We start from the raw sequence: 27,678 nt of genomic DNA, 5'->3' as shown, positions 1-27,678 counted from the left end.
GGAGCTATAGAAGGCTGTGAGCTGTCAATGTGGGTGCTAGGAATTGAACCCAGGTCCTCTCGAAGAACATCCAGTGGTCTTAACTGCTGAGTCATCTCTCTTGGTCCTCAGTTTTACTTTTAATCACAACAATGTGCTTATGATGAATTTATATTTTTTGTCATTTATTTCTGCCAGAATGAGCTTCTCTGAAATTATTTTCACCAAAAATTCTCATGCCATATTTTACCATCTGAATTTGGGCAATTTTCTTCAAGTATTAGTGAAGTGTTGTCTTCTGCATCTGAGAAGGGTCTTACTATTGCCAGACAGACCTTGGTCTTGTCTTGAGTAATGCTCCTGCCTCAAATTCTCTAGTAGTTGAGATTGCAAGAACATGCTACTTAATGTTTAGCTGCACTTCCAGTATTTTCCAGTAAAGATTATATACAACTTTAGTGAACACAATGAGTTTATTAAAACATCCCAACAAATTTTTACAATATTTAAAATGAGAGCAACAATGTTACATCAAGGAAAGTATCTTCTTTTATGAAAAATTAAATGTATAGAAACAAGAGCTATCATGAAAAGTGAAGACTCTTGGGGAAAATTTCAGGGTCACCCCTCATCGGAGCAACTTGGAAAAAAAGTACAAGGACAATTCCCATATTCTTAAGTGACACACTATCTTTAGTATTTATAAATGTGGGGTGATGGTGATGATGCAAAGGCATCAGGAATTATTATTCGTCTATAAATTTCTATTTAACAACCATACCCTTCCTTAAGTAGATAAGCCTATACTTTTATAAATCATCTCTCCACCTACACAGAACAGGCTTTTGGGAGAGAACAATATGATAATCTTTTTTTTTTTTCTTAGACATCTGAACTAGTTTGTTTCATAACATAAATATGCCAATCTCTTATGTTAGTTTTTATCTTCAATGACATATGAAAGATCTAAAATCAAATTGGCTGTCTCTACAGCCACCTGTAGGCCACTAAGCTTGGCAGTGAAACAGTCCACAGTCAGGTTGCTGGCTGCGCCCACAGCTGCCTGTGAAAGGCAGGTTTGAGGTGCAAAAGGATGATATGTGCTTCTTAAGAAAGACCAGCTGAGTCCTTCCTGGCTGTTGTACAAGCCACACCTACATCTTGACAGCATATCTGGCCAGTTAACAACAGAAGCAGAAGCAGATGGACCTGACCAAAAGTGTCCATACTTCATGTCAAGGAGGATTTCACCACCATCATGTTCCAAAGAGCCAGCAACAGACTCCAGAGCACTGCAAAATGCTTCGGTAGCAATCTGGAGTTCTGCTTGAGAGTATCCATCGTCTCTGACAATGTCTTCTGTCTGATTATGAATCTAAAGAGGAATAAGACCAGTGAAAACATGCAGATCAACTAATATAAGAATGCTTCAGAAAAACACAATACTTGATCAAAACCTTGTTCATAAGGTTATATTTGCCTTCATTTCCTCAGGATTTGGCAACAATGCTGACTGGCCTGTGTGAGTCAATGTGGTAGGCCAGAGTAACAATGTATATTCCCTGTCATGTAAGCAGAGTGAATGGACAGACCCTTTCATTAGCTTATTCTAAATGGCTGACTGGTGGTACCTCCTTAAATATGTAAAGGACAATGCCCAGATTCTAGGATTAACAAAACAACAACAAAAACAACAAAAACCACATGCATATAGGGCAAAAGTGCTGAACACTAATGTCCCAAATAAAGTACTCATTATATCAGCTAAATGCTTGAGGTCAGTTTAAAATTATAATTAAGAGGTCATTTATGGGTATGTGTAATTTTCATTTCAATGTTTGAAAAATGAAGATTCTTCTCTTTAATCAAAAGGAGTTTAGACTTTAAACTTCCGTTTAGTTCCAACTTCCTAAATTATTCTGGAGGGGGAGGGAAGAAAGGAAAGAGGAAGAGGGAGAAAGAGGGAGGGAGAGACAGAGAGAGACAGAGACAGAGAGAACAAGAACAGTGTTCATGTATGGAGGCCAAAGGACAAGGTCAGATATCTTTGTCTCTTGTTCCTCCCTTTACATTTCTGAGACGAGGCCGCCCAATGAATGGCTACGCTGGCTGGGGGTAGGGGTGGGAGCAGTGAGCACCAGGGATTCTCTTGTCTCCTCCTTCCAGCGCTACAATTTTTACATGGCTGCAGGACTCTGGGTCTTCCTGCTTGCCTAGCAAACACTTCACCCTGAGCAATCTCCCAAGCTCCATGGAAATGGATTAAAATAGGATTGGTAAATAAGCAAGCTAATAACTGAATGATGATTGAAGGACCCATATCCCCACTTTGCAAACAGTTCCTCTCTTCTTTTGAAACCAGGCTTAAAAGTCAGATGATATAATCTATATTAGACATTTCCCTCATTGCTCAATACTGTACTGTTTCTTCAAAAATCTACTTAAGATACCTCTTTTCTCCAAAATATTTTTTTCCTATTCATTAAATCCTGTTTGTAGATCACAATATTACCCATTGACTATCCATTGATTGGCTAGGATTAAATTTTTCATAAAGTATACTTTGATAACTTTTCAGGAATTGGCTTTATCTTCAATTGCATTTGAAGTGATCTGGGAAAGGTGATAGGATCTGTAAAAAATGTTTATTGTCTTTCTCAGCCCAGTTATTCCCCTGGAAACTCTGCAGGGCCTCTCAGGAACCTGTCAACTGGGAATATGTGGAAAACATGCTTATCTTTTTGTATCCACTTTCAAACAAAGTAGGCTAGGATTTATGAAATAACTAATCAGACCTATAATGCATTTACCTAACAACTTTCAGCAAATGGAGACTAACAAGAAGTTCTATATAGTAGAATTATTATGTACCAGCAGATACCTATTTAAAAATTGTGATGACAGTCTGGAGAGACTGGTAAGTGTGTAAAAGGTCTTGTCACTCAGCCTGACAACAACATGAGTTCCATCCTTGGAATCCACACTTAGTTGTCCTCTGACCCTCACGTACAGGTGCCATGGCATGTTGAAGGCATACATACATGAATACACACATGTCATGTGTGCATGCACATAGGAAGTAAATAGTAAATGTGAAATCTGATCCTTGGAATGTGTTAATGAATGAAGTTGGTTCTTCTTGGGAAAAGTATTCATTTTTCTGGAAAGTATTATACAGTTTTTCGAATCATAGCCCTTTTATTGTGAGCATTAGTGTTAGCATTTGGGCATCTGTAATGCTCTGTCCTTGGGGATCTGACAGGTGCCACCACCTGTGCACATTCACTACATTCTCTTTTAAAAAGGCCCTGCCTATCTTCCATCTTTCTCTCTCTGCTTCTCTGCCTGTCTATCTCTCTGTCTCTCCTTCTCTCCTGCCCCCTCTGCCTCTCCTCTTCTGCTGCTCCTGTCTCCAGAGGTTTGTCTCTCCTCTCCCCTCCCTTCTTTTCCCATTCCCCCTCCCCTAATAAAAAACCCCTCCATGTGAGCTCGGTCACATGAAGTCTTTCTCTCTTGCACTGCTTTTTAAAATTACAATTAGAACATCAGGTGCTGCTGAATTTTAGAACTCCCAATAACAGAATGTCAGCTTCAACGTGTATTACATATGGATAAGGATCAAAGAAAATGAACATTTGATAGAGTAGATTCATAATAATCAATACAATCAATTTAGCACCTTGTATTACTTTCAGGAAAGTATTACTTTCCTGAAATAATTTCGACCACATTATCTGAGTTTTGAAAAAGCTAAGTACCAAAAGTTTTTGGGTATTATGGTTTGGCCATTGTCTCACAAAACAAAAACTGCTGAAAATTTGAGTACTGTGAAGAGGATATTTAACTTACCTTGTGTCTGATATAAGCAGCCAAATGTGTTTCTGTACAGCCACCACCCAATAAAACCCATGGTTCCTTGATTGTTAACTGCAAGACATGCATTGCTGTTTGACATGTGAGCTAAGGAAGAAACACATTAGAATCAGGATTTCACTCTGGTATGTGAACTGTACCATGCTTTCAGATTAACTTAGATTGTGAACTCAGAGCCATATTTTTAATGTTTAATTTTCTGTGTGTGTGGCAGGGGGAGGTTCATGCCAGGACACATGAGTAGATGTCAGAGGGTAATTCCTGGGAGTCTGATTTTTCTTTCCACTGTGTGGGTTCTAGGAATTGAAGCCAAGTCACCCGCTTGGTGTCCAGATTTTTTTTTTTTTTTAAGCGTAAAAGGCCCTGTTTATTTATTTTGTGTGTGTAGGGGGTCAAAGTGCACATGTGCTATGGTACAGGTGAGAACTTAGAGGACAACTGGTGGGAGTCAGTTCTCTTCTTCCACCATCCCACATGAATCCTGGGAATTGCACTCAGGTCATTAGGCTGGTATTCAGTGCCTTTACCCACTCAGATATCTCAGTAGCAGAGATTTTAATTCAGAAAGAACAAAATCTATTTTATCAAAGTAGTAATGTGACTAATAAACATTTCCAATAAAGATTTGAGAAGGAAGAGAGACCTATAAGCCCCAAGTCTGTTTTCATGGAATTAGATAAAGATTTTCTTTCACATCTACTTTGTTCACAAACATAGGACTTAAAAACATCTGTGACGAGGTTTGCTGGTTGTACAAATGCCATAAAGTCTGTGTAGAAATGATAGCACCAAGCAATTGTAAGTAAAAACCATGCAAATCTCTGATTTACTAAGGATGAATCTTTAAGCATATATGAATCTTTAAACTAGTAATCAATTCTTTATCTTGTGAGTGCCCTTATATAAAACTTTCAGAAAACAATAAACTCTACTAAAAGGTAGAGTGATTGGGAAATTCACTTTCTGAGTGAATTATTTGTACATATTAGCAGCAGTACACAACAGTCCAGGCATGCTCAACGTGTGGTGTATGGGCCACATGGCTCACAGAATAGCTATGGATGCAGCAACATATCTGTCGATGGCAATGTGGTATCATGTCAAAAGGTTGGATACTGTAGGCGATTCAAATAATTTCTCAGAAAAACTTCACATCAAGAACCTTTAGGTTTCTTGTAAAAGGCAGAAATGACAGGTGGTACAATTTATCCCAATTTACTATAACAGCCAATTACATTAGCTTGCTCGAGCCTTTGCCTGTCCTCTTCCCTCCTTTGGTGCTAGATTCGGACCTAGCACATGCTCCACTCCAGTCCCTACCCCTGTCCCCTTTTGTTTTTCACTTATTATATCACTATGGAGATTCTGGAAAACAGCACACTCCTCAACCTGCAGTGCCTGCTGTGTGACTATGCACCCCTGATGTAGGCCCTGCAAGTCTACCTACCTTCAGCTCCTCCCAGGCAGTGTCGTTTCTGCTGCAGAGAAGCAAGCTGCAGACAGTCGCTTCATTAGGAATAAGATGGAAAAAATGTTTGGAGCCAAATCTTGCAGAGCACAAATCTTTTACACTTCCGTAAGCAGTAGAAGGTATTGTGTTTAGGGAACCAATAGGCATTGCTCCTAATTTTGTACAGAAAATATAAACTATATAAGCAAAGATGATACTCTTAAAATGAATAAATAGCAATAAAATTTCTAGCTAGTATAACCGTCCCCTCACCAAAGCTTATCATTTAAAATATGCAATATAGGATAAAGAAATAAAATAGGTCTTATATCTCTGAAGTTCAAATTCTGCTATTTAAATGATATATAATATTCCTATCTTTTAGTCCTGGCTGGTCTGGAAATAGCCATGTAGACCAAGCTGGTCTTGAACCTGCAGCAATCCTCCTGCTTCAGCTTCTTGAATGCTGGAATAACAAATGTACTTGTGGCTATCTTTACTTGTTTATGCTCTTTTGGTTTATGACCTTTGTCACAGCTACCTTTCTATTGCTGTGACAAAATACTTCATCAAAAGGGTAAAGGGTTATTCTGGACCACAATCCTAGGTTACAGTTCATTAGAGAAGTCACAGCAGCACGAGTCCAAAGCAGCTATTCTTATCATACCCACAGTCAGGAAACAGGGCTGCAGGCATGCATGCTACTGCTTAGGTTGTCTTCTCAACTGTAGACCGTCTAGGAATTCCTGCCTAGGGAATAATGCCATGCACAATGGTCAGGTCTTTCTAGCTCAAAAAATGACGTAATCAGGCAGACTGGTATTATTTATTCAAATATGTGTGTGTATTGCTAGGTTTAAACCCAGAGTCATGTCCATGTTAGACAGATGCTCTACCACTGACTCACATTCCCAAACTTACAGACCTATCTGAACATCTGTTAAAAGCTATTTTGTATTCTCAGGAAAAGGCACACAAAAAAATTGCATATATTTTTTAGGAAGTTCAGGATCCCTGAAAGCTTAAAGACCAAAAACTCCATATTAAGGACCTCATTAATTTTGAAAAAGGGTGGGAAAAGTCCTTTTATAAAAAAAATCATTTATTAGCTGGGTGGTGGTGGCACATACCTTTAATCCCAGCATTTGGGAGGCAGAGGCAGTCAGATCTCTGTGAGTTCAAGGCCAGCCTGGTCTACAAAGCTATACAGAGAAACCCTGTCTCGAACCACCCCCCCAAAAACCAAATGAAATATTTTATTTCTTTAGGAACTTCATATAGGGCACACAATTACATACACTATATAGGGCACACACATACATACACTTTGCCAAGGAGCTTTTAAAAATTGTACGTAGGTATGCAAGTGTTAAAATAAAAAAATATATTTATTTCACTATACCATTCCTATTTGTTTATCTTCCCACTATCATGTGGGAAATTACATAAGTCACAGGTTAAAATACAAATAAAGGTGATTTGAATAATGTATCTCTAAATGTATTTAAGGTATACAGAAATCTACACCAACTTCTATAAGAAATAACACTTCACATTTGAATATCAAAGCTGTAACTTGCAGCAATTCACTTTTTTCAGAGGCCAGATTTTTTTTTTTTTTTAAAGATACTTTCATGTAGTTCAGACTGTCCTTGAACTTGCTATGTAGGTCAGGATTGAGGATCTTGACCCTCATGCCTTTTCCTCCCAAGTGCTGGGATTGGGTATGTGCCACCATGTCCAGAGACCAGAAAACTCTAATAATTAGAGTCACAATTTTCATACTGTATTCTAGGTATCTGAGTTAAGTAACAAATCTGGACTAGTGTAAAAAACCAGTGCTCATTTACAATAATGGTGCTGTGGGAAAACGTTCCATACTTTTAACTTACCAAATCCAGTATACCTAAACTAGAAACAGCCAGACCAATGCAAATTAGTAGGCAATTTAGATCTGTCATACAATACCAAAAATGAGTTTAAGTAATTATTTCCATGTTCCTAGTAACTTTCATTTTGATGGTCACTTGGCTGACAGTATTCAATGTTTGGCATAAATGCTGTTTTTAAATAGTGAACTTTAATAATAGTTCAATGAGCTGTGAATCACAAGGCAGGTAGCATGTAGTTCTAGCTATTGGGAGGCTAAGTTTGCTCCTTGAGGGTCAGCACTTTGAGACCAGCCCAACAACATAGCTGGACTCTGATAAACAAAAAAGCAACCACGGCAATGGATGTAACTGATAATTTCTGATAGTTTGTCAGTGCAGTACGGGATACTGATTTAAGAAGTGGCTCACACAAGGAACTCTTTACTCGTGTACTAATCATGCATCTCGTCTGTTGAGTTGTGATTTTAATGGTCTTAAAGGTCTGATGGCCAGGCCTGTTAGAAACCGACTGTAAAAAGTGCCCTTGGTTCTCAAGAACCCAGCTAGAAGTATTCTTTGTAAATGCCAAACATAGATCCATATACCTGCCTCCCAAATTAGGAACAACTATTTGGGCAGAAGTACAGAAATTTCTTGGAATTATGATAAAAATGAAGATGAATAGGATATAAAAGCTTTGTAAAATTTAAAATTGTCTGTCTAATATTAAAGACCTTATGTTAGACCTTTCAACTGTCTGTAAAATACTAAGTGTTAGATCACAACAGACTATACTTGGGGTTGAAAAGTTCATGGAAAATGGCCACCACCATTCTGTTTCTAGGGATCTTTTCCACAAAAAACTTTTGCTGTCAGAAATGAGGCAAATGCTGTAAGGTTTGTGGCTTTTAACTATTTTCAAGTTATTAACAGTGACAACCCAAACATCTCTGCTAAAAAAGGGAGGACGATGTTAGCTTTAAGGTATAAAAGCCAAGAGAACTTTTTACCTGTCACTTTGCTCAGGGGTTCCATCAGAGTCACTCCAACTCTGTCGATGGCAATAATGTGATGCTCACTGAGGAACTGTTTCAAAGATGGGTGTATAACTTTTTGGCATAGGACAAGATCTACCTGGTCACCAACTAGCTGCCTTCCCAGATTAAGCAATTGTTCTAAAACTGCATTCTCAAGAGACACTTGGCAAGAGACCACCACTGTTCCTTCTCCAGCATTAGAAAAATCTCCGGACAAAGACACACAGAAGAGTGCCACCTTGAGGGCACTTGACTTTTGGGTTAGTGATAATCTCCTTAGTTGAACTTCTGACATTTCTATGAGCAGTCCAGGTAATACAGTAGAATCTGTAACTCTTTGGCCCTTTAAGGGAACAATTATACTCTTCCCTAAAATGACTCGGTCTTCTGCACTTTCTGGAATTGTAAGCAAAAAAGCTTTCAAAATCAAAGCACTGATGTGATCTGCTTCTTTTTTGTTGAGCATACAGGCAGGTTTGCTGGTTAAGACACTGTGGACCAAGCCAAGGAAGATATGTGTACTACTTAAGTCAACTGGGATTCGACAACTACAGGCTTCAGACTTAAGATAACTAGTGCAGAGACCCAAGAGGTATTTATTTAACTTAGTAACCTTTGTGGGTGTCAAGCCTATTCTCTGAATATTTTCAATCAGGTTACAGCACAGAATGGCTGTAAATAAGCCACAGTCACCGAAGCAGGACACATGATTCTGCACAGATGCTGTTAGGACCTTCAGTACTGGATGGGTGACTGAGAGGTTTCGAAGCAGGGCTGAGGACTGTGAGGTTGTACACACACAACCTCCCAAGCCATTATGCAGCTGCTTCAGCCTCCCTGAAGGGCCATAGCATGAGGCTAGGATTCCTTTCAAGACAGAAAGTGTGGACCTGACTTTCTCACTTGTCAATGGTTCAGCTTTACACAATGATGGCTTCTTAGCTTCGAAACGAGACATCCTGCTTCAGGTGGAACTTGTACAGGCAGCTTTACTTTGTTCACCTGTATTTTTTTTTTTCTCATTTATTGCACTATCATGTTTTAACATTAAAAACTATTCATGAATGGAAGACTGCACATTCAGCATTACCAGCTACAAAATCAAACTGTTTTCAGACAATAACCAGTATATATTAATTTAATGACATTAATATTCCAAGTATTTATTTTGCTTCATTCTTCAATATTCTTCTGTTGGTTATGGACTGAGACCTCACAGACTCTTTTGCAGCTCTCTGTATAAAGTAAGTTCCAAGATGGACACATACGAAAGTCACCCCAGCCACAAGAAACCAGTTCTTTCTAACCCAACTGGGGTTTTTCATTTCTTCTTTTATTATCAAATTCAGATTCAAAGGTGCTTCTTTCTATAAGAAATAAAAAAGAAGAATTCCAATGTGTTTTATAGGCAGCAAGTTTAACAATTTTAATACTCTGCTCCATTTTTAGAAAAAGGATATTATATGTCAGAAGCATACTGGAAGTGAGAAAGGGAAACCAATGGACTTAATGTTCTTTTGCTTCTAGAAAAGAAATGGCACATTATAAAACTAAGGCTTTTTTCACCCTTACTGACTAGTATTCATGGTATTGGAAGGTACTATGTACAATTCCAGAAGAGAAACCCTTTGATGTACAATTGTGAACTTCCTAAACCATACACTGGTGCATAGTGGCACAAATGCTGGAGTAATCAACCACTTCGATTGGATTTAAGGCCCACTTCATGAGAAGGAGCCTATGCCTGACACTGCCAAAGTGGCAAGTAACCTGAGACTAGATAGATACTGGACCTAGAGAAAACCTAATTATTCTGCTAAAAGATCATGGCAATGAAATGACTCCTAATGACATTCTGCTATACTCATAAATCAGTATTGTGCTCAGCCACCATCAGAGAAGCTTCTTCCTGCAGTAGATGAGAACTAGTTGAAGCCCACAACTGGACAATGTGCAGAGAATGAGAGACCTCGGAACACTTGGTCCTAAATGGGAAATCTTCATTAAACCCTTCCCCCTCAGGACTCAGGGAACCATGTGGAAGAGGAGATGGAAAGATGGGAAGAGCCAGAGATGACGGATGACTCCAAGGAAAGAGTGTCTTATAGACACAGCAGGACTGGCACACACATAAACTCACAGCAATTGTGGCAGCATCCACAGGTCTGAAAAAAATGGGGTCCCAGTGCTAAGATGGGGAAACAGATATAAGCTCCCATTCCTAACCCAGAAGCTATCTCCAATTGACAACTGCTCTCAAAGAAAAAAATAGTCTCTCCTAGAATTTCAGGGAGTATACAAACCATACAGAAGAGCAGGCTCCATGGCTAGAGGATGGCCAACACAAAAAAACTCATTGCTATTATTGGAATATTTTTTGTCTCATTGCATTTTTTAAACCTAATTTGAATTTGCTTGTTGTATATTATGGCTTCTGATTTTGTATTTTTATGGGTCTTGTTTGTGTATGTCTCTGCATGTGGGCTTTCTTGTACATTGTTTGCTTGTTTTGTTTTATTCTCTTCTTTTTGCCTGTTTGTTTTGAGAGAGAAAGTGTTAGAAAGGTGGGGAGGTAAGGAGGACCTGGGAGATGAGGGAGGGGAAACTGATCATAATATAGTGTATGGAAAGATTCATTTCCCATTAGGAAAACAAAACAAAAACAAAAAACTAAGGCCTGTTCTCTTAGAACCTAAAAAAAGGTTTTTTTTTTGTAATTTTTATTTTTTAATTGTTTTGTTTTACTTTGAAACTATGCTTGAACAGGACGTCGTTTCAATCCAATTCTGTTTGTAAATATATGACAACAGGATAGCTGTGAGGTTAGTATTTTTTTTTCTTTGAGACAGGGTTTCTCTGTGTATCTTTGGAGCCTGTCCTGGAACTAGCTCTTGTAGACCAGGCTAGTCTTGAATTCACAGAGATCTGACTTCCTGTGTCTCCCAAGTGTTGGGATTAAAGGCATGTGCCAGTACCACTCAGCTTGTGATGGTTAGGTTTAACTGTTAACCTGACACACTCTAGAATCACTGGGATGCAAGCTCAATGAGGGCAATTATTCAATTAGTGGAAGACCTGCACACTGTGGGTGGCACCACTCCCTAAGGAGGAGAAGATTGTAAACTACGAATAGAGAGTAAGCTGAGCACTGGTGTACATTCAGTGACTGTGGATAGGAGATCAGTCACTTCAAGTTCCTGCCACCCTGGCTTCCCCACCATAGACAATTATAACTTGGAATTGTGAGCCAAAACCAAAACAAAACAAAAGCCAAAAAACCTTTCCTCCTTAAGTTTGTCAGGATATTTAAAGCAACAGGAAAAGAAACTAAGTCAACAGTTGTGAACATTCCTACTGTAGAAACTCATTAGTACAGTATGCATTTAGTTGAAAAAAAATCAGCAAAACAACTGTATCAGTATACAAACTATGCTTTAAAGACTTGGTTAAAGTCAGAGTTAACTTTATAGTTTCATTTACTAGTCAATCATCTTCAAATTCCTAGTCAACTAATGTTCTCCAAAATGTTGGTCAATGCCAATAAGTAAAAAAAAAAAAAAAAGACCTAAAGAATGCACTCAATGACAAACAGAAAAGGAAAGGTGGACTGTAGGGGAAGCTGTAGCCACACCTACTTAGGGGCTGGCTACAGGTGTGCCTGTACAGCAAGCTGAACAGTGAAATTCAAAGTGCCCAGCCACCTGACTGCCTCTCACTCTATGTCACCCTGACCACGAGTAAGCGTAAGATGGCTCAACGGGCGCACACCTTTAATCCCAGCACTCGGGAGGCGGATCTCTGTGAGTTCGAGGCCAGCCTGGTCTCCAGAGCAAGTGCTAGGATAGGCTCCAAAGCTACACAGAGAAACCCTTTCCCAACCCCCCCCCCAAAAAAAAAAAACAAAAAAATGGCTCAATGGATGAAGCACCTGCCACCAAACTCTGATGACCTCAGTTGAATCTAGCATCCAAATGATGGAAGAGAGGCAACTGATTCCCAAATTGTCTTCTAACCTGTGTGCTGTGGTACATCACCTAACAAATGAATGAATGAATAAATAAAACAGTACTAATCTTATTGGTTACCCCATGGTACAGGTCAAATTGATCTCAACAATGGAATTGCCTAAGATATAAATCACATTCCTATCTACAAGTATTATTCAAAGCAAAGCAACAACAGAAAATGAAAATAGGCTTTTCCCAAAGCTACACAGAGAAACCCTGTCTCAAAAAAAAAAAAAAAAAAAAAAAAAAAAAAAAGAAAAAGAAAAGAAAAAGAAAATAGGCTTTTAACTCCTAGTTTACAGAAATGGATGCAATCCGCTAAATTCACCATGTGGGAGATTTCTAACAAAGTAGATAGATGGGGTAATATAATCCTGTAGAAACAGATATCATTTACCAAATGTGTGCTTATCTGGAACTAGACTCTAAGAAACCTATTGTTGATTTTAAAGACAAATTAAGAAATATGATCAAGGCCTGGTTATAAAGTCATAGTGAAGAATTATTTTTAGTTTTCTCAGTCTGGTTAGTACAAATGGTAGTCCCACTGTAGTAGTATAAATGTTTACTATTTTTTTTTTTCACCAGGGGAGAGTGTGAACAAAGTCTCCCACTACTACAAATTATGCACTCAAGTTTCCCGAATTTGGGGAAATCTCAGGGGTCAGCACACCCCAAGTACAATGGATGGGCCTCGCCCTGGGAAAACCACCTCCTTGATCATGGTATCTCCGCTGCCAGGTAAGCATTAAATGTTTACTATTAATATTAAAGATATACAGAGAAAGGTTGCATAAGGGATTTACTTTAAATTCTAACAGTTAAAAGAAAAGGACGAGGAAAAAGTTGCCTAGCTCATGGTAAAGGCACTTCTAACATATGCAAGGGCCTTGTTTCAACCCTTTGCACTGCCCCTAAACCAAGACAGACTCATAATACTGGTGTTAATGTGTACTTGGAGGGTTCAGTTTCCACCCTTTGTTTTCTCATAATGTTTCAAGTTTTTACATAATAAACACAGCACTTTCTGTCATGAGCTTTGCTTATTTAGTGTTTAATGTACTCTGAACTTGGCTTTAACTTCCACCTATCCAAAGCCAGTTTAAATACTCAATTCTCTTTGCTTATCTGGTAGTGTTGGCTTCAGTTGTTTGGTTTCTCTTATTTCTGTGGTTGTATTACCACATAGTACAGGGTGGTTTTGACCTTGCAATCCTCCTGCCTTAGTCTCCTAAATCCTGTGATTACAGGTGTGGGCCACCACACCCTGCCCTCTAAAACCATCAATCCACCACTGGCATCTAAACTATGTTCACCTAAAATTTTTGGAAATTCATTCTTTTCTCAGCTTTAGTTTACTTCATTTTTGAGCAAGGATGTTGTGTGATATTTTGACCATATGCTGACAATAAAGCTTGCTTGGAATCAGAGGGTGGAGCTAGCCACTAGCCCACCAATATTAACTACTGAGGTTTTGGAGGACTGAGGACAGACAGGAGACAGAAAGTAGTAAGGCAGGACTGAGAGAGGATCCCAGCCCTTTTTGGATGGAGAAATGGAAGAGATAGGAGGTCACTGGTGGCTGCTCTGCCAGTTCTCTGATCTTCTAGATTCTTACTCTGATATCTGACTCCCATTCTTTTTTATTGATAAAAGAATAATCAGAATAAAACTCTTCATAAGAATTTTTTTTTTCATAAAGTCTGAGAATACATGGCCTCTAAACTCATCTGACAAAAACTAAAGTTCTATACCACCCCCTATAATTTAATGGTCTTACAGCAGTCTGAAAGAACTTATCTATAAACAGCAAGAATCTAATAAATCTAACTTCGTTTTGCTCCTCATGAAAAATCTTTCTGCATAGGAGCTGTCAAAGGTACTTGCTGCTCCTTTCAGAGGCCCCCAAGTTCAGTTTCCAGCACTCATAGTGGTAGCTCAAAGTTACCTATAACTATAGTTCTGGGGGCTCTGTCTTTGCAGGTGTGTGCCTCCCCCCTCCCAATCCTTTTTAACACAAGTTTTATAATATAAAGACTGTCCTATCCCCAAGGCTATTATTTTAAGTTGTCAAGTTTCTAATATTTTGTCACTCAACTTTTTATACCATGGTCTTTATTTTTCTCCTTATGAACATTTAAAAATAAAATCTTGATTTAAAATAAAATTTAGTTGCTATTGTTGAAGTACGTAGGGTCTCACTATGCAGCTATGTTGCCCAAAATTCCTCATCCTCTTGCCTGCCTCAGAATCCAGAGTGCTGAGACTATAGGTAACAAGGTCTTTCTTTCTTTTTTTTTCCTTATTTTTTTCAAGATAGGGTTTCTCTGTTTAACAGTCCTGGACCTTGCTTTGTAGATCAGGCCGGCCCTGAACTCACAGAGATCCACCTGCCTCTGCCTCTCCAGTGCTAGGACTAAAAGTGTGTGCTACCATGCCCACACAATGATCAGTTTTATAGTAAGCTAGGACATCGGTCCTAAGTGAGTAAAACTGCTCTGAGGTTTTCCTAAAACCACTGACCTTATGCCAAAATTTATAGCCCATTTTTCAACTCAAGGTGAAAAAAGACATTAGAAAGAAAATGTGCTGACATGATAGCTCACACCTATAATTACAGTTGGGAGGCCGAGACAGGAGGATTGCTCTAAGTTTCAGGTCCAAGTGGGGCTTGCGGGAGACAATTATATAGTAGTAATTTTTTACATCAAACCCTTAGGGCCAGTGTATTTCATACTTTAGAATTTCTTGGCTTGTGTAAATATGTAATGAAAAAGTTAGTGCATACCACAACACAGCACTCATAATAAAAGGTATTTCTGCAGAGAAGCTAAAGCTTAGGATTAAGTGGAAGAAATACTTCAAATTGCCTCATGTTAGTTAAAAATCAAGTTTTGCTGCTAAAGGAGTTTGACAAATGTTTTGCCTTTTAAAACCTTTTAGGCGGGGCAGTGGGGGTACACGCCTTTAATCCCAGCACCTGGAGGCAGAGGCAGGCGGATTTCTGTCAGTTCGAGACCAGCCTGGTCTATAGATTGAGTTCCAGGACAGCTTCCAAAGCCACAGAGAAACCCTGTCTCAAAAAACCAAAAACTTTTCAGATTTTGGAATTATGGATGGAGGATTATAGACCTGAGCTATATAATCATATTCTCTTGAGTTTAGTGATTTCTACTCATAGAAAATTATTTTAAAACTATCAACTTACGTATTTTTATTTTAAAACAGTAACTTTCAATTTAGGTTTTTTTTTCTTGACACTATAAAATTAAGTGCCCATTTGTAGGGAGACATGGTAGCCCCGCCCCCAGGTACCCGGACAGGTGTGCTGGAACACGCCCATGAGGGTGGGGTGAGGGGAAGTCTAAGGTGACTTCAGAAAGGCTTCTTAAGGGACTGTGGACACGTGGACCATCCCTTCTTCAGGCCCTTCTCCAGGCTCCCTCCTCCTCGCTCTGGCCTTGCTGCCTTGGCACGATTGGCCTGTGCTTGGCCAGTGTATCTGAATAAAGAGACCTTTGCCCTATTGACTGCTGGTTGTACACTCCACACCTGTTACTGGAAAATAACAAATAACTGACCACATTTAATGAAACTTACCTGAAAACTGCAAGCCTGCTACTTCTTCTAGGTTTGGCTCTTTGGTTGACTTGCAAGTCCCAGACTATCTGGTTGAGTGGTATCGTCCTTAGGGATTTGGAAGACAGGGCTGCTTTTGATTTTGTGCCAGCCCAAATGTATGAACCCAATTAAAGGCACCATAACAATCAGAACTTTGTATTCTCTCCAGAGGTTCTGAAGATTCATAGTCTGTTGACATCAGAACACCTAAGAAAAGATGACATTTAAAGGAAGAAATGAAAATTAAACTAAACTCGAAACATAAATGGTCTGAAATCATGTATATTGCATTTCAATAAAATGCACTTAAGGGCTAGAGATGGCTCAGTGGTTAAGAGTACTTGCTGCTCTTGTAGAAGGTCTGGATTTAGTTCCCAGCACCTATAAAGTACCTCACAACCACTGTAACTCCAATCCGAGAGGATCCAGCATTCAGGTCTCTGCTGGCACTGAGCACAGACATACAACCTCTAATACACACATTAAAAAAATCTGACAATGAAGCCATTTGTCAAAAGTTAAGAATGAGATCCTGCTGGAGCCAGGTCTGGAGGCAGAGGCAGGTGGATATCTGTGAGTCTGAGGCCAGCCTGGTCTACAAAGTGAGTTGTAGGACAGCCAGGACTACAGAGAGAAACCCTGCAAAAAAAAAAAAAAAAAAAAAAAAAAAAAAAAAAAAAAAAAGAAAAAGAAAAAGAAAAAAGAAAGAAAGAAAAGAAAAGAGCTTCTTCTGCTTAGGAGCACTGGCATAGAATGACCTAGATTTTCCAGAATGTGATGAAGATGAACTCCTCAAAGTGTTCTAAGCCTGACATGGATTCTAGAGGTTGACAATGGTCTTATGCTACTTGTCCAAAATCAGAGCACAGGTGTCTGTATCATTAATTCAGTTTAGATTAGTCACATTAGCTTGTTCTTACTATAGAACAGCAAGGCTGAATGAACAGACATACCTCTACCTTGTTATAGTATATGCATAACTATACCCAAGGGCCACAAAAGGAAAACAATGAGGTAAATACTTCAGACCACAAGTATTTTAAAATTTATTTCATTTCTATCTATGATGGCAACTAACCCCTTTTCACTTCTGCAGTAAGAGATTTTATCTTCAATTTCCTAGTAAGACTTTTATCAGGTTTTCTGTAACTGTTACATCCCAGGCTAAAAGATTTCTTGGTGGCAGAAATAACAGTAAGGTGGAATGAGAGAAAAAAAATCCCAAACATTTGGCTTCCAGATATCAGATGGTTATTTTCCACTAACAATTTGAAGACAGTTTTTGTTTTGTTTTGTTTTGTTTTTCAAAAAAACACAGATTTGCATTTTGCCTATGAGGTTTCCTGGGCGCCATCTGCTGGTGTTTTAGGCACAGTGTAAGGAGTTCTTTCTGCTTAAAATACACGGAAAAACAACACTAGTACAAAATGCAACATAATCATGAAGAAAACATCAGCTAGAATGTTAGAATTTGCTGTCGAAATCTTGTGTTTAGCATGTTTGATATTTACTATAATTTCATGCCTTTAATGAAGATGATGATGTTGGATATTTGTGAATTCCTTATTTCTGAATTCCAATCATTGACTTGAATAGTTCTTTTAAAAATTTAGTCCTTGTAAAAATATTCTTGTTACCTTTAATTTAAACAACCATGCAAACTTGCTCCTTAGCGTAGCCACCATGCACAATTGAAAAAAAGGCTAGAAGAAAGTTTTCCTTATAAGAAATGACTTTTGAGAGAGTTATGTTTAACTTGCCTTAATCATTAGCAATACATACATGTACCACAACACCACATGATGCCTTATATGTACAGTTTTAAAGAAAATGAATGCATATTGTGTTCATGTCTAACCCGTCCAGCATGGTAAAGACAACAATGGTTGCCTTTTCTGCACATTTTCTAGATTTATCTTTTAAAATGGCACTAATTTTGTTAGACTTTCCTGGTCTTGTAAATACATACACACACACACACACACACACACACACACACACACACTATAAGAAACGTCAACTCCTGATGAACCAACGGTTCTCAACTGAGTTCTACAGTTTCCACTCCGTACAATCCAACTTTACTGTTCAAGGACAGCTTGATCAACATCTAACTCCAGAAATTTATCTGTTGTCAGCAAAAGTTAAAATGACATTCTGAGAATCTCATGGTCTTTGCTATTGTTCACCATTTACTGTTAGTTCAGTATATTTATAATAAATTACAAACCAACAATACTGAAACCCTTACAAAACTTGTATGAGGGTGTCATTAACTGTGGGCTCCAAAATACAACTGATTAGTGGCTGAGAAGTGACAGCCTCCTGGCAGTCTGTGACTCATCAGAAAAGATACAATGGTTTAGAGATGTTTCAGAGGTCTCCCATGCTCTTTCACTGGTTTTCCTAATTATCATTGATATTATTATACCTGAAATATAATTATTCTAGCATCTGACATTGGTACTGGTGGGGGGAAAGGGCCTGCAAATCATGCAGATTGTTCTAGATCAAATGTCCAGTCTCTTGGTTCTCAGTGTGACATCAGAGATTTTGATCTGCCCCTCGTCTGCTCTAAATTTTCAAAAGGCCAATTTCTACCCTTCATTTTTGAGATTTTTATTCTACCTTTGTTTCTGCAAATAATGTATTGGCTAGAGGATGGTAGTTATGAGATATTAATACTCTCAATTTCTTGTCCACACTGTAAAAATGTACTCGTCCTAGCTCTCATCTTAACCTTCCCTACTGTCTAAAATAAGGAAGCAGTTACATATGGTCCAGTCTCATTTGTCACCAAGCTGTCAATTCTAACACGACTGGTCCCTTTCTTCTACCTTCAACCTATCACTTTTGATGGTCATCTTCCTCTGTAAAGAGTCAAAGTCTATAATCTCAGGACTGGGAATTACAAGAGAATCATTGAGATGACAGTATTGTTCAAGGTCATCCATCCTTTAGCAAAACAGCAAATAGCCTAGGCTATATGAAACTCTCTCAAACTAACTAAAACAAACAAAAACAAACCAATCTAAGTTAAAAACAACAAAATCCTCTTTTCTTTCCTGACTGCTGTTATGCCTGGATTTTGCTGGGGGGTAGGGAGGAGGGTGTATGGAGGAAAGGATGACTTGGGAGCTAAGAGCTCTTGAAGAGAACTGAATTTGGTTCCCAGCACCCTCATCAGGTGGTTTACAAGTACCTGTATGTAACTCTAGTTCTGGGTGTAACACCTTCTGGCCTCTGAGGGCACCTGCACTCATTGCACATATCCCAACAAGGGCACATACCTATATACATAATTAAAATCAAAATAAGATTAAAACTATCTTATACTAAGCTCATCAATTCCGGAGATCTGGATATAATGTATATATCACTCTTAAAAGCCAGTTGCCACATCCTGCCATTTCCTATAACTGCCTCCCCCTAAATTTACATAGTCCAGAAACTTATGACCTCTAAATGACTTTTTTTTTCTTTTCCTTTCTTTCTTTTCTTTCCTTTCTTTCTTTCTTTCTTTCTTTCTTTCTTTCTTTCTTTCTTTCTTTCTTTCTTTTTTTTGTGGTCTCATCAGCAGCAGCACTAGTCATCACCTGGGAACTTAGTAGAAACGTAAATTCTCAGGCTGCCCTGATCACTTTAGCGGAAACTCCAGGGTATTGTCCAGAAACACTCACTACAATTCCCAGGAAGTCCTAAAGCTGTAGTTTGAGAGCTACTGTTTGAATGACCCCCCAAAAGCCTCTGAATTCCAACTTACAAAGAGAAATGGGAAGTCAAGTTTCTATTTGCCTGGAGGACTTAAATGACCCTTTTGACTAAAGCATAAAAGTTCAATCTCTTACAACACGAAGACCATCATGATTTAGTTTCTACCGGCTAGTTTTCTGAGACTAGAGTAAATCAGGTTAATAAGAATGCATCATAAGGCAGTGACTTTTAGGGAATGAATGAACCATGGAACTCTCCTGCCTGGGCTTCAAATCTTCCCTGAATCCTCTTTAACTATACTGCCTCAGCTGAGCCATTTCTCCCTATCAATGGCAAAAGAGTAATCATGGCTTCCTTAATAAAAAACTGTGGTGCAATTAACATACCTGAAGCAGCCTGGATTCAGTAGACAACTATTAGTATTATTATTTGGTCATCTGAAAAGGGAGAATCCCCTCCGCCCCCTTTTGAGACAGGCTCATATGTAATTCAGGCTGGCCTCCAATTCATACATGTTAGACAAAAAATAAAACTATCCAGATTCTCAAGAAACAGATTTTGTAGTTTTGGGGGCTCTTCCTAGTGGTGTGTGTCTATAGCCAGAGTATAAGATGTTATAAGCTAACAAGTGGAGTATGTAAGTCAGGTAAACTGTGAAGAAAATTAAGAAAACTTCTAAGGCACAGAAAAGCAGCAAACACAGAGTCGATGTCATGTGTGCTTCTCGGATAATAGTTAATAAAGTTGTAATTACCAAGTGATTAGATGTGAGAGTTCTGATACCTGATCTGCACTTTCGGAAATGTTGGACAAGAACAAAAGCTTTGGGCAAACATGAGAATCAACTCTAACCTTCATCACAAACTAGTTATCAACTTGGGAAAACTGGTTCCTGCCCCAATCTCATAGTCTATCACATTATAAAAATTATTAGACATATTTGTAACACTATAGTGTGAGCATGGGTAATTGCTCAATACACTGCAGCTACTACTGATACATATGCCTGGCTTCTAATACATAAAAGTAGGTTCCTCCTGAAACTCCTGTTCGAGCAATGTGATTAGACATCTATTCTTCTGGCTACAATTTACAAAATTAGGAAAATACTGTATTGATTCAAATGTCTCTAGTGTTCATGTCAATTTTCGCTTGAGGTATGTGTGGAGTTATGTTATGATAATTTTTTCCGAAGAATGGTGTCAGTAGCGGGATGACCCCATGCCCCAGGGTTCCCAGAGGAAGAAGGAAACCTGCCCATGCAGCCAGCCCTGTCGGCCCGTTGAGAGGCATTGGAGCAGCTTCCATATGCTCTCACTGTCCCTGCACTCTTGGGGGTTGGGGTCTGCAACCCTGGAGAATTCTAGGATTAGGATTGCTCTCACAGCAGCTGCCTTCCTGAGACTAGTCAAACAGCGGCAGAACATGGGCAGCTGGCGGTAATGTTACAAACTTTCATGTAAACTTCACAAAAGCTTAAAAAGGGATTTTACCACAAAAGATCAGAGAAAAGCACGACTTCTTGTTAGCAGCATTTTCTTGGGTGGTCTCTATTTTGCTAGAGACAAGCAAAGACTCGAATGGTTGCTTTAAGAGAAGATTTCCCGACTCAGCAAAAGCAGGAAAAAAAAAAACAAAACAAAAACGAAGGACTCTTTTTAAGAGGCCTGGTTAGCTCAATCAATACAGCATGAGACTCTTAATCTCAAGGTTGTGGGTTCATGCCCCACGTTGGGTACCATAACGAAACAAGGTTTATGATAATTAAGACTGAGCTAGCAGATAAGAAATCCCAGTCACTGGCCAAGCAGCATTTGTACCTAAAATAAGTCTCTGTGTATTATTTGAGGCCCTAACTCGGCGGGTGGAACTCAGGCGGCTGGTGGAAAGCACCCTCGTGGTGGTAGGGCTCAGGTGGCTTTGTTGTAAAGACTTATTGTAACAGATTTACTTTTATTCAAAAGCTTACTGACTGTCCACACAAACTGGCAATACTGTTAGATAGGAAAACTAACTACCAAGGTGAATAAGGAATGGTGCTTGTCCTCTTAGCCAAGACCAAATTTAGAAGGTGGTGATCTTAATAATCCATGATTAAACACTGTATAGGAGCAAAAACAAAAGAACTAATTCAGTAGCATGCTTTCTTTTGGACCACCAGCTAGCTCCCAAGTCATTAGTTGTGCTTGCTTGGCCTTGGCTTAGCTTATGCTTGCCCCACTAGGTCTTAAAACCTTAATTAACCTGTTTCTCTTCATCTATGTTTTGCTTTTGCTTTGGGCTTTTTACCTTTCATTCTGTATGTTCTACTCCATGTCTGGCTGTGGGCTGTCTAGCTGGCTCTAGGCTTCTCCTCCCACCCCCTTACTTATTCTCTCTGCCTGCTAGCCCCACCTATCCTTTTACTGCCTCGCTATTGGCCGTTCGGCTTTTTATTAGACTAATTGGGTACCTTAGGCAGGCGATGTAAAACAGCAACACAGCTTTACAATTAAAATATCACAAACAAATGTAACACATCTTTACATAGTTAAAGTAATAGTCTACAACACAAATCTATTCAGTTTTCAAAACCATACTTCTCTATTTCCTCTGAATTAATTCCAATGTTTTCTAGTCAATATTCACGATTAGTTTAACAGCCATATACCACAGGGAACACAGCAGCCACTTGTTTGGTTCCTCTACTTTATTCTCATTGTAGAACAGAAACTAGAGAAACTTGCTTTCTTAGTCCTCACAGGGTGGCTCATTATGACAGGAAATGAGTAGGGGCAACTTGCCATTTATTAGCAGAAGGCATTTTTGTATTCTATATTACGGAATCTCCAAATGTTATTAATAGCTTAATACATACAAACCAGCAAACAATAATAATGGATAACCTTCAGACCACTTCACATAAAAACTGTTAGTGGTTGTTTGGAGTTACCACTCCAAGCCAGGTGATTCTTGGTGGAGTACAGTTGATATCAATGGACACCAGTAGACTCTGTTCCATTAAGTGCCTGGGTCTAGATGTCCAGACAATGAAGGGAAAGTGCAAGAGGTGATGAGAGGTCCAAAAGTCTCAGAAACTGGCTGAACACCTGAGCAGATGGTAAAGACTGAGCCCCAGAATAACAGCTGCCTTTGTGCTCGTTTTAAGTAGTTTAGGCCCTGTATTTCCCCAGGGTCTCAATGCCCTGCTATCTCAAGTTGCCAGCAAAAAAGGGCATCTTAAAGATTCAATTTCTGAGCCCATTGATGGTGATGCACACCGTTAACACAAGCATCCTGGAGGCAGAGGCTGGAGGAGCTCTGTGAGTTTGAGGATAGCCTGGCCTACAGAGTTCCAGGAAAGACGGCTACAAAGAAACCCTGTCTCGAAAAACAAAATGAAAATAAAAAAAAAAAGAGTCAATTTCTGGTTCTTATAGTATTATGGGCCTGGCATTTCATTCACAGTTCTTGAGCTTCAGCTATTCTTTCGGGTGTCCCTCACCCACAGCGCCTTGCTCTGGTACTCAATCTAAAACTTAGCTTTCCTCTCTGCTTCATTATTTTCTAGGACTTTATTACTAGACTACAAGTTCCAGGAGGGAAGAAACCTGCCAGTCTAGATCACTGACATATGAAATAGTGTTACACACACACTATGTGACAACGAGAAAGCAGATGATGTTCATCAAAAAACTTTTCACCTAGGAAACATCAAAAGATGATCCAGGAAGATCAACAACATCTCTTGGACTCCCCCATGTCAGATGTGCTTGTCTCTCCACTATACAGTCAAAAGCCCGAGTGCTCTTTCTGCTTTCTCAAAGTTGACATGACCATGCTGCCAGAGGTCTATGCTCCAGTTTGGCGTTTCAGGGATGCCCCCACGCCCCGCCAGCCCCCGGTGTACCGGCACCCTCCCGGTGAAGGAGTGAGAGGAGTTCCGGGTTGCAGGTGGAAAGCGACACCGCAGGTGACTCCGACTATTTCCCAGGGAAACTTCTCCATCCAGTTTGCCGCGCAGGCGGCTGTAGGAAGCTTCATTACAACTCTACCTGGTACCGGACACTCTTGGCCACCCACACTCGCACGACTACCATCAGGTAGTCAAGTCCCCGACACCACTTTCAAAGCCGGCCTTGGGGCCTCTCTGGTAGACAACTGCCTCCTTATCCCTGCCCCCAAATACCCTTGGCCGAGGCCACCCGCGACCTTCGCGTGTGGGGACGCAGGGGGACCGCAAGCTGGCTTCTCCACTGGCGGCTCGGACGCTCTCACCTGCCCACCAGCAGCTGCACCTCGCGGCCAGGCCGCCGTCGCCGCCACGGGAGCCCAGATGCCGTGCGAGCACAGCGACCGCGCCGTGGAGTCCGCTACCTTTGCCCAGGGAGCCCAGGGAGGCAGGAAGACGCACGCGCAGCTCCGCGCGCCCCGCCCTCTCTTCCGGCGTTTGCTTGAACCTCCCGCTAATGAGAACGTCATTGTCACCCAGGTGTCTTCTTGCAAACTACCGAAACCGGAAACGTGTAAAAAGGCATCCCAACATCAAGAAGGAGACAGAATTTGCGACCTTCTGCTCCCTTGATAGGTTTTTCTGGAATGAATGGAGAAGTCACCCTTCTTGGCTACTTTTCGGCCTCTGACCAATCACAAAGCGCCGTGGTTTGTCACTCAGCTCTCAATCCCCTCCTCTCTCAGGATGCGTAAAACTCCAGAATGAGGTCGGAGAGCGGGCATGCGCAGTCGGAGTACGACGCCGGGCTGGAAACTTCCGCCCAGTCTTGGTGCGGGCTTCGGCAGAACTCGAGAGTCTCCGACTCAGTGCCGGAACTGATTGCCTAATTGTTTTTTGTTGTTGTTGTTGTTCTTGCCATTCATTTTTCTGCTTCAGAGATAAGTCTTTTGTTCTCTCAGACCACCGGAAATATTAGGTGGTTATAACATACTTTAAATTAGCTTCTTCTGGCATTGTGATGGCCACCTTTATTTTTCAATTTACCTTTTAATCTTCTTTATCTAAAGTGTTTTTCCCACCTGCCCTAACAGTTTTGTGATACCATGGAAACACTATGGGCTTTTTTTCCCCCTGTCCATCACTACAGACTGAATTACAGTGGTTCGTTTTCTGCCAATCGTATTCATGGTATTCCCAGCCTCCAACAGCCAGCTCCTGGCACCATTTTTCTTTTGGTCTCTTTATAAAGCTTTGTGATCAGGAACGGGAGCCATATTTTGTTTGGGCAGATCCTTCCGGCTATCCGATACCTCTCCTAGTGTTTCGACGCCATCTTAGGTCCTGGCAATGGCTTCCAGCCCCTGTGAAGCCGGTCACGTCATCTTGTGTTTGGGCGGTGGTAGTTGCATTCTCAAACGCGCGGGGCTGCGTTGGGAAAGGGGAAGTGAGCCAAAGCCTCCGAGGCTTTGCCCGCCGCCTTTTTGGCGTGAGTTTCCACATCCAGGTTCTAGTCCACCAGTGACCCTGGACTGTAGCAAAACATAAAAAGCCCGAACCCACCTACCGCCACCAGCATAGGTAAGAGCATGATACTTCGGCCACCTAGCTGTTCCCTCAGCTGGACCGAACTGTTGGCCCATCTTCTTTACCAGTACCACATACAGAAGTGGTTTTGAATTTTGAGACTTTCCAGTCTTTCTCTTAGGCATTCCGTCTCTCTCCATTATCTTTTGAAAACACTCTGAGAGCTGAAAAATTGTTAAACGTCAAGGAACAGAAAGACTTGAGATTTAAAATGAAAATAATGTTGAGGGAGTTTCTCCCAAATAAAAGATAGCCAAATGGACAGGACAACAATTTGTATCAAATTATGGCTGTCTACATCCATATGTGTACATGTAGCCCTCAGATATTTTTTGTTTGTTTGTTTGTTTGTTTTTTTCAACACAGGGATTCTCTGTGTAACAGCTCTTACTGTCCTGGAGCTTGCTTTGTAAACCAAGAGGTCTTGGTTTACAAAGAATTTTAAGATGTGATGTAGGTTGTGGTCGTTCGTTCATTCATTCACGTAGTGCTTTTGTTCAACACTTAACTAGCTTTATGCTATAAAATATAAAAGAAAAGTTAAAAACAAATACAAAAAACCAGTACTCAACCTTTTCTTGGGGCTCTCATTCAATTGCCTTGCCAAGTACCAAGCCAGGAACAGGAACACAGTGTTCCATGGTTCTTAGCACTGCTGGGCAAGCAACTTAACAGGTTCTCATTTCTCCTAATTCCTAAGTACTGTATATGACCATAATTGTAAGCCACTTGGCTAATATTCGAGGTACTATGGCCTTGTTGCTCAGTGTAGTCATCTGCCAGCCGGGTCAGCATCATCTGGGAGATTACATGGGATGATTGGAAGTTGCATGTGGGCACAGTATGATGTTGACTTGGAAACTTTGGGCTGTGGCTTACCGTAGCTTTTTGTAGTCCCAGGCTTTCTTCTGTGGCTTCCTTTAATGAGAAATCAAAATCAGGAGTTCTCAAACTTGGCTGCCCATGACAGTCACCTAGGAAGCTTCTAAACCAGACTTCATACTAGTTACAGACAGAAATCCAGACCCTGACAGGGATTGGGGTGCTACTAGGGTATTTGATAGCACTGAAAATGATGTTTATGCTTCTCATGCTGTTAGGAGTAAGACTGTTTTTTTCCCCTCCCTGGGGGCTTTACTTCAAGTGAGGAATATTAGATTGGGAGTGTGGTGAACCAGCTTCCCAGTAATTGGCTACTTTACTGTATGTCTTTTTTTTCCCTCAATGTATTCAGTGGGAAAGAAGAAAGAAAATCACTTTAAGTTTTAATGAGTATCACATGAATGTTTCCGTTGTGGATATGTATGTTTTATAACTGTGACGGAAGACATTATTACGCAGCAGTATTGTTTGTATTGCACTATTGATTTGCAGTTTTGCATGCCGGATGGTATATTGAGGGTGGTGATGGGGTAGGTGGTGAAGGAGATCAGCTCTGAAACTGTCCTGGCTTCACACCCCACCTCTGTCACTTACCAGTTCCAAGCTCTAGAATCTAAAAGACATTACCTACACATGTGCTTTAGTTTTGTAACTTGTAAGGTAGGACTTATGTGAGAGTTAGATAAGTTAATACCAGAAACGTGCCTTTTAAAAGTGTCTGTTCAGAGCTGTGTGCTGTTCTAGAGAACTTGAGTTTAGTTCTCAGCCATGTGTCATGCAGTCTGTAACTCCAGCTTCTTGGAGGAATCCAAAGTGTCTGACCTCTATGGGTGTCTACCCTCACACAATCATATCCACACACAGGCAGGCATACACCTATACACATAATAAAAAATTAATAAAAATTTAAAGTAGTGCCTGACACATAGTAACAGCTATATTAACTGTAGCTGTATTTTTTTATATTATAATTCAATCTTTGGATTATTAAGATTTTGTTTATATATTCCAATGACTGAAATCCTTTGACTTTCCACTGTGTCCATCTATTTGAAAAAGAGGGTGGTCTAAATACATTATCCCAGTGGCCGGAGAGATAGCTCAGAGGTTAAGAGCACTGGCTGCTCTTCCAGAGGTCCTGAGTTCAATTCCCAGCACTCACAAGGTGGCTCACAGCCATCTGTAATGAGATCTGGTGCCCTCTTCTGGCCTGAAAGTATACATGCAGACAGAATACTGATAACACAATAAATAAATCTTTAAAAATAAATAATTAACTAAATTATCCCAGGCCATGAAGATGATTTTTAAATCAAAAGATGTTTAAACATAGCCTTACTGAGATAAAATTGTGATGCCAGTAGCAACATTTATTTAAAGTATACACTGTGGTATGTTTTTCGTATATATACTGGTGAAACATCACAATCAGACAACATAATCTTCTGTGTAATTCACCAGTTGATAACCATTGGGAGTATTGTTTTCAGTGTGCTCAATTTCACGAAGCTTTGTTCTCCAGCTTATTTAAATTGAAAACAACAACAAAAACCCTTGTTACTTAGTATCTTCTATATAAGCAAAACCAGAAGAGGACAGTGGTGAAACATCTTGTGTTGTTTATAGTTTATGCCTTAATTTCTTATGAATGAAATATGACTTTTTTAAAATGCAAAATGCAGTGCTGGAAATGTAGCCTAGCATGCATGTGTCCTGGGTCCAACAT

At 39.9% G+C, this 27,678-nt stretch overlaps 2 protein-coding genes and 1 non-coding gene across 5 annotated transcripts in view; 1 reads left to right on the top strand and 2 right to left on the bottom strand.

Annotated features, from left to right (window-relative positions):
- Nucleotides 1–432: 432 nt before the first annotated feature.
- On the bottom strand, nt 433–24,201 carry Mkks (McKusick-Kaufman syndrome). The gene is made up of 6 exons (XM_027421673.2): nt 23,810–24,201; nt 15,818–16,045; nt 8,184–9,577; nt 5,300–5,475; nt 3,829–3,939; nt 433–1,354 (listed from the first exon to the last, which is right to left on the bottom strand). Exons 3-6 carry the CDS (start codon nt 9,166–9,168, stop codon nt 914–916), a joined length of 1,713 nt encoding a protein of 570 aa, XP_027277474.1. The 5' UTR covers nt 9,169–9,577; nt 15,818–16,045; nt 23,810–24,201; the 3' UTR covers nt 433–913.
- LOC113835926 lies at nt 12,805–12,966 on the bottom strand. Its single transcript, XR_003486650.1, has one exon. It is a non-coding gene; the product is annotated as a U1 spliceosomal RNA (small nuclear RNA).
- Nucleotides 24,202–24,884: 683 nt separating the features above from the next.
- The window catches only part of Slx4ip (SLX4 interacting protein), a 176,387-nt gene continuing 173,593 nt past the window's right edge, over nt 24,885–27,678 (top strand). Inside the window, exon 1 of one of the 3 annotated variants that reach the window (XM_027421677.2) lies at nt 24,885–25,064. The gene's annotated coding sequence lies outside the window, so the exon portion shown is untranslated. The remainder of the gene's footprint in view (nt 25,065–27,678) is intronic. The other 2 variants (XM_027421676.2, XM_027421675.2) reach the window with 2 other exon arrangements.

The sequence above is a fragment of the Cricetulus griseus genome, chromosome 6 (assembly GCF_003668045.3).
Source record: "Cricetulus griseus strain 17A/GY chromosome 6, alternate assembly CriGri-PICRH-1.0, whole genome shotgun sequence".
Classification (NCBI taxonomy): Eukaryota; Metazoa; Chordata; class Mammalia; order Rodentia; family Cricetidae; genus Cricetulus; species Cricetulus griseus.
This window is presented reverse-complemented; position numbering and strand designations above follow the sequence as displayed.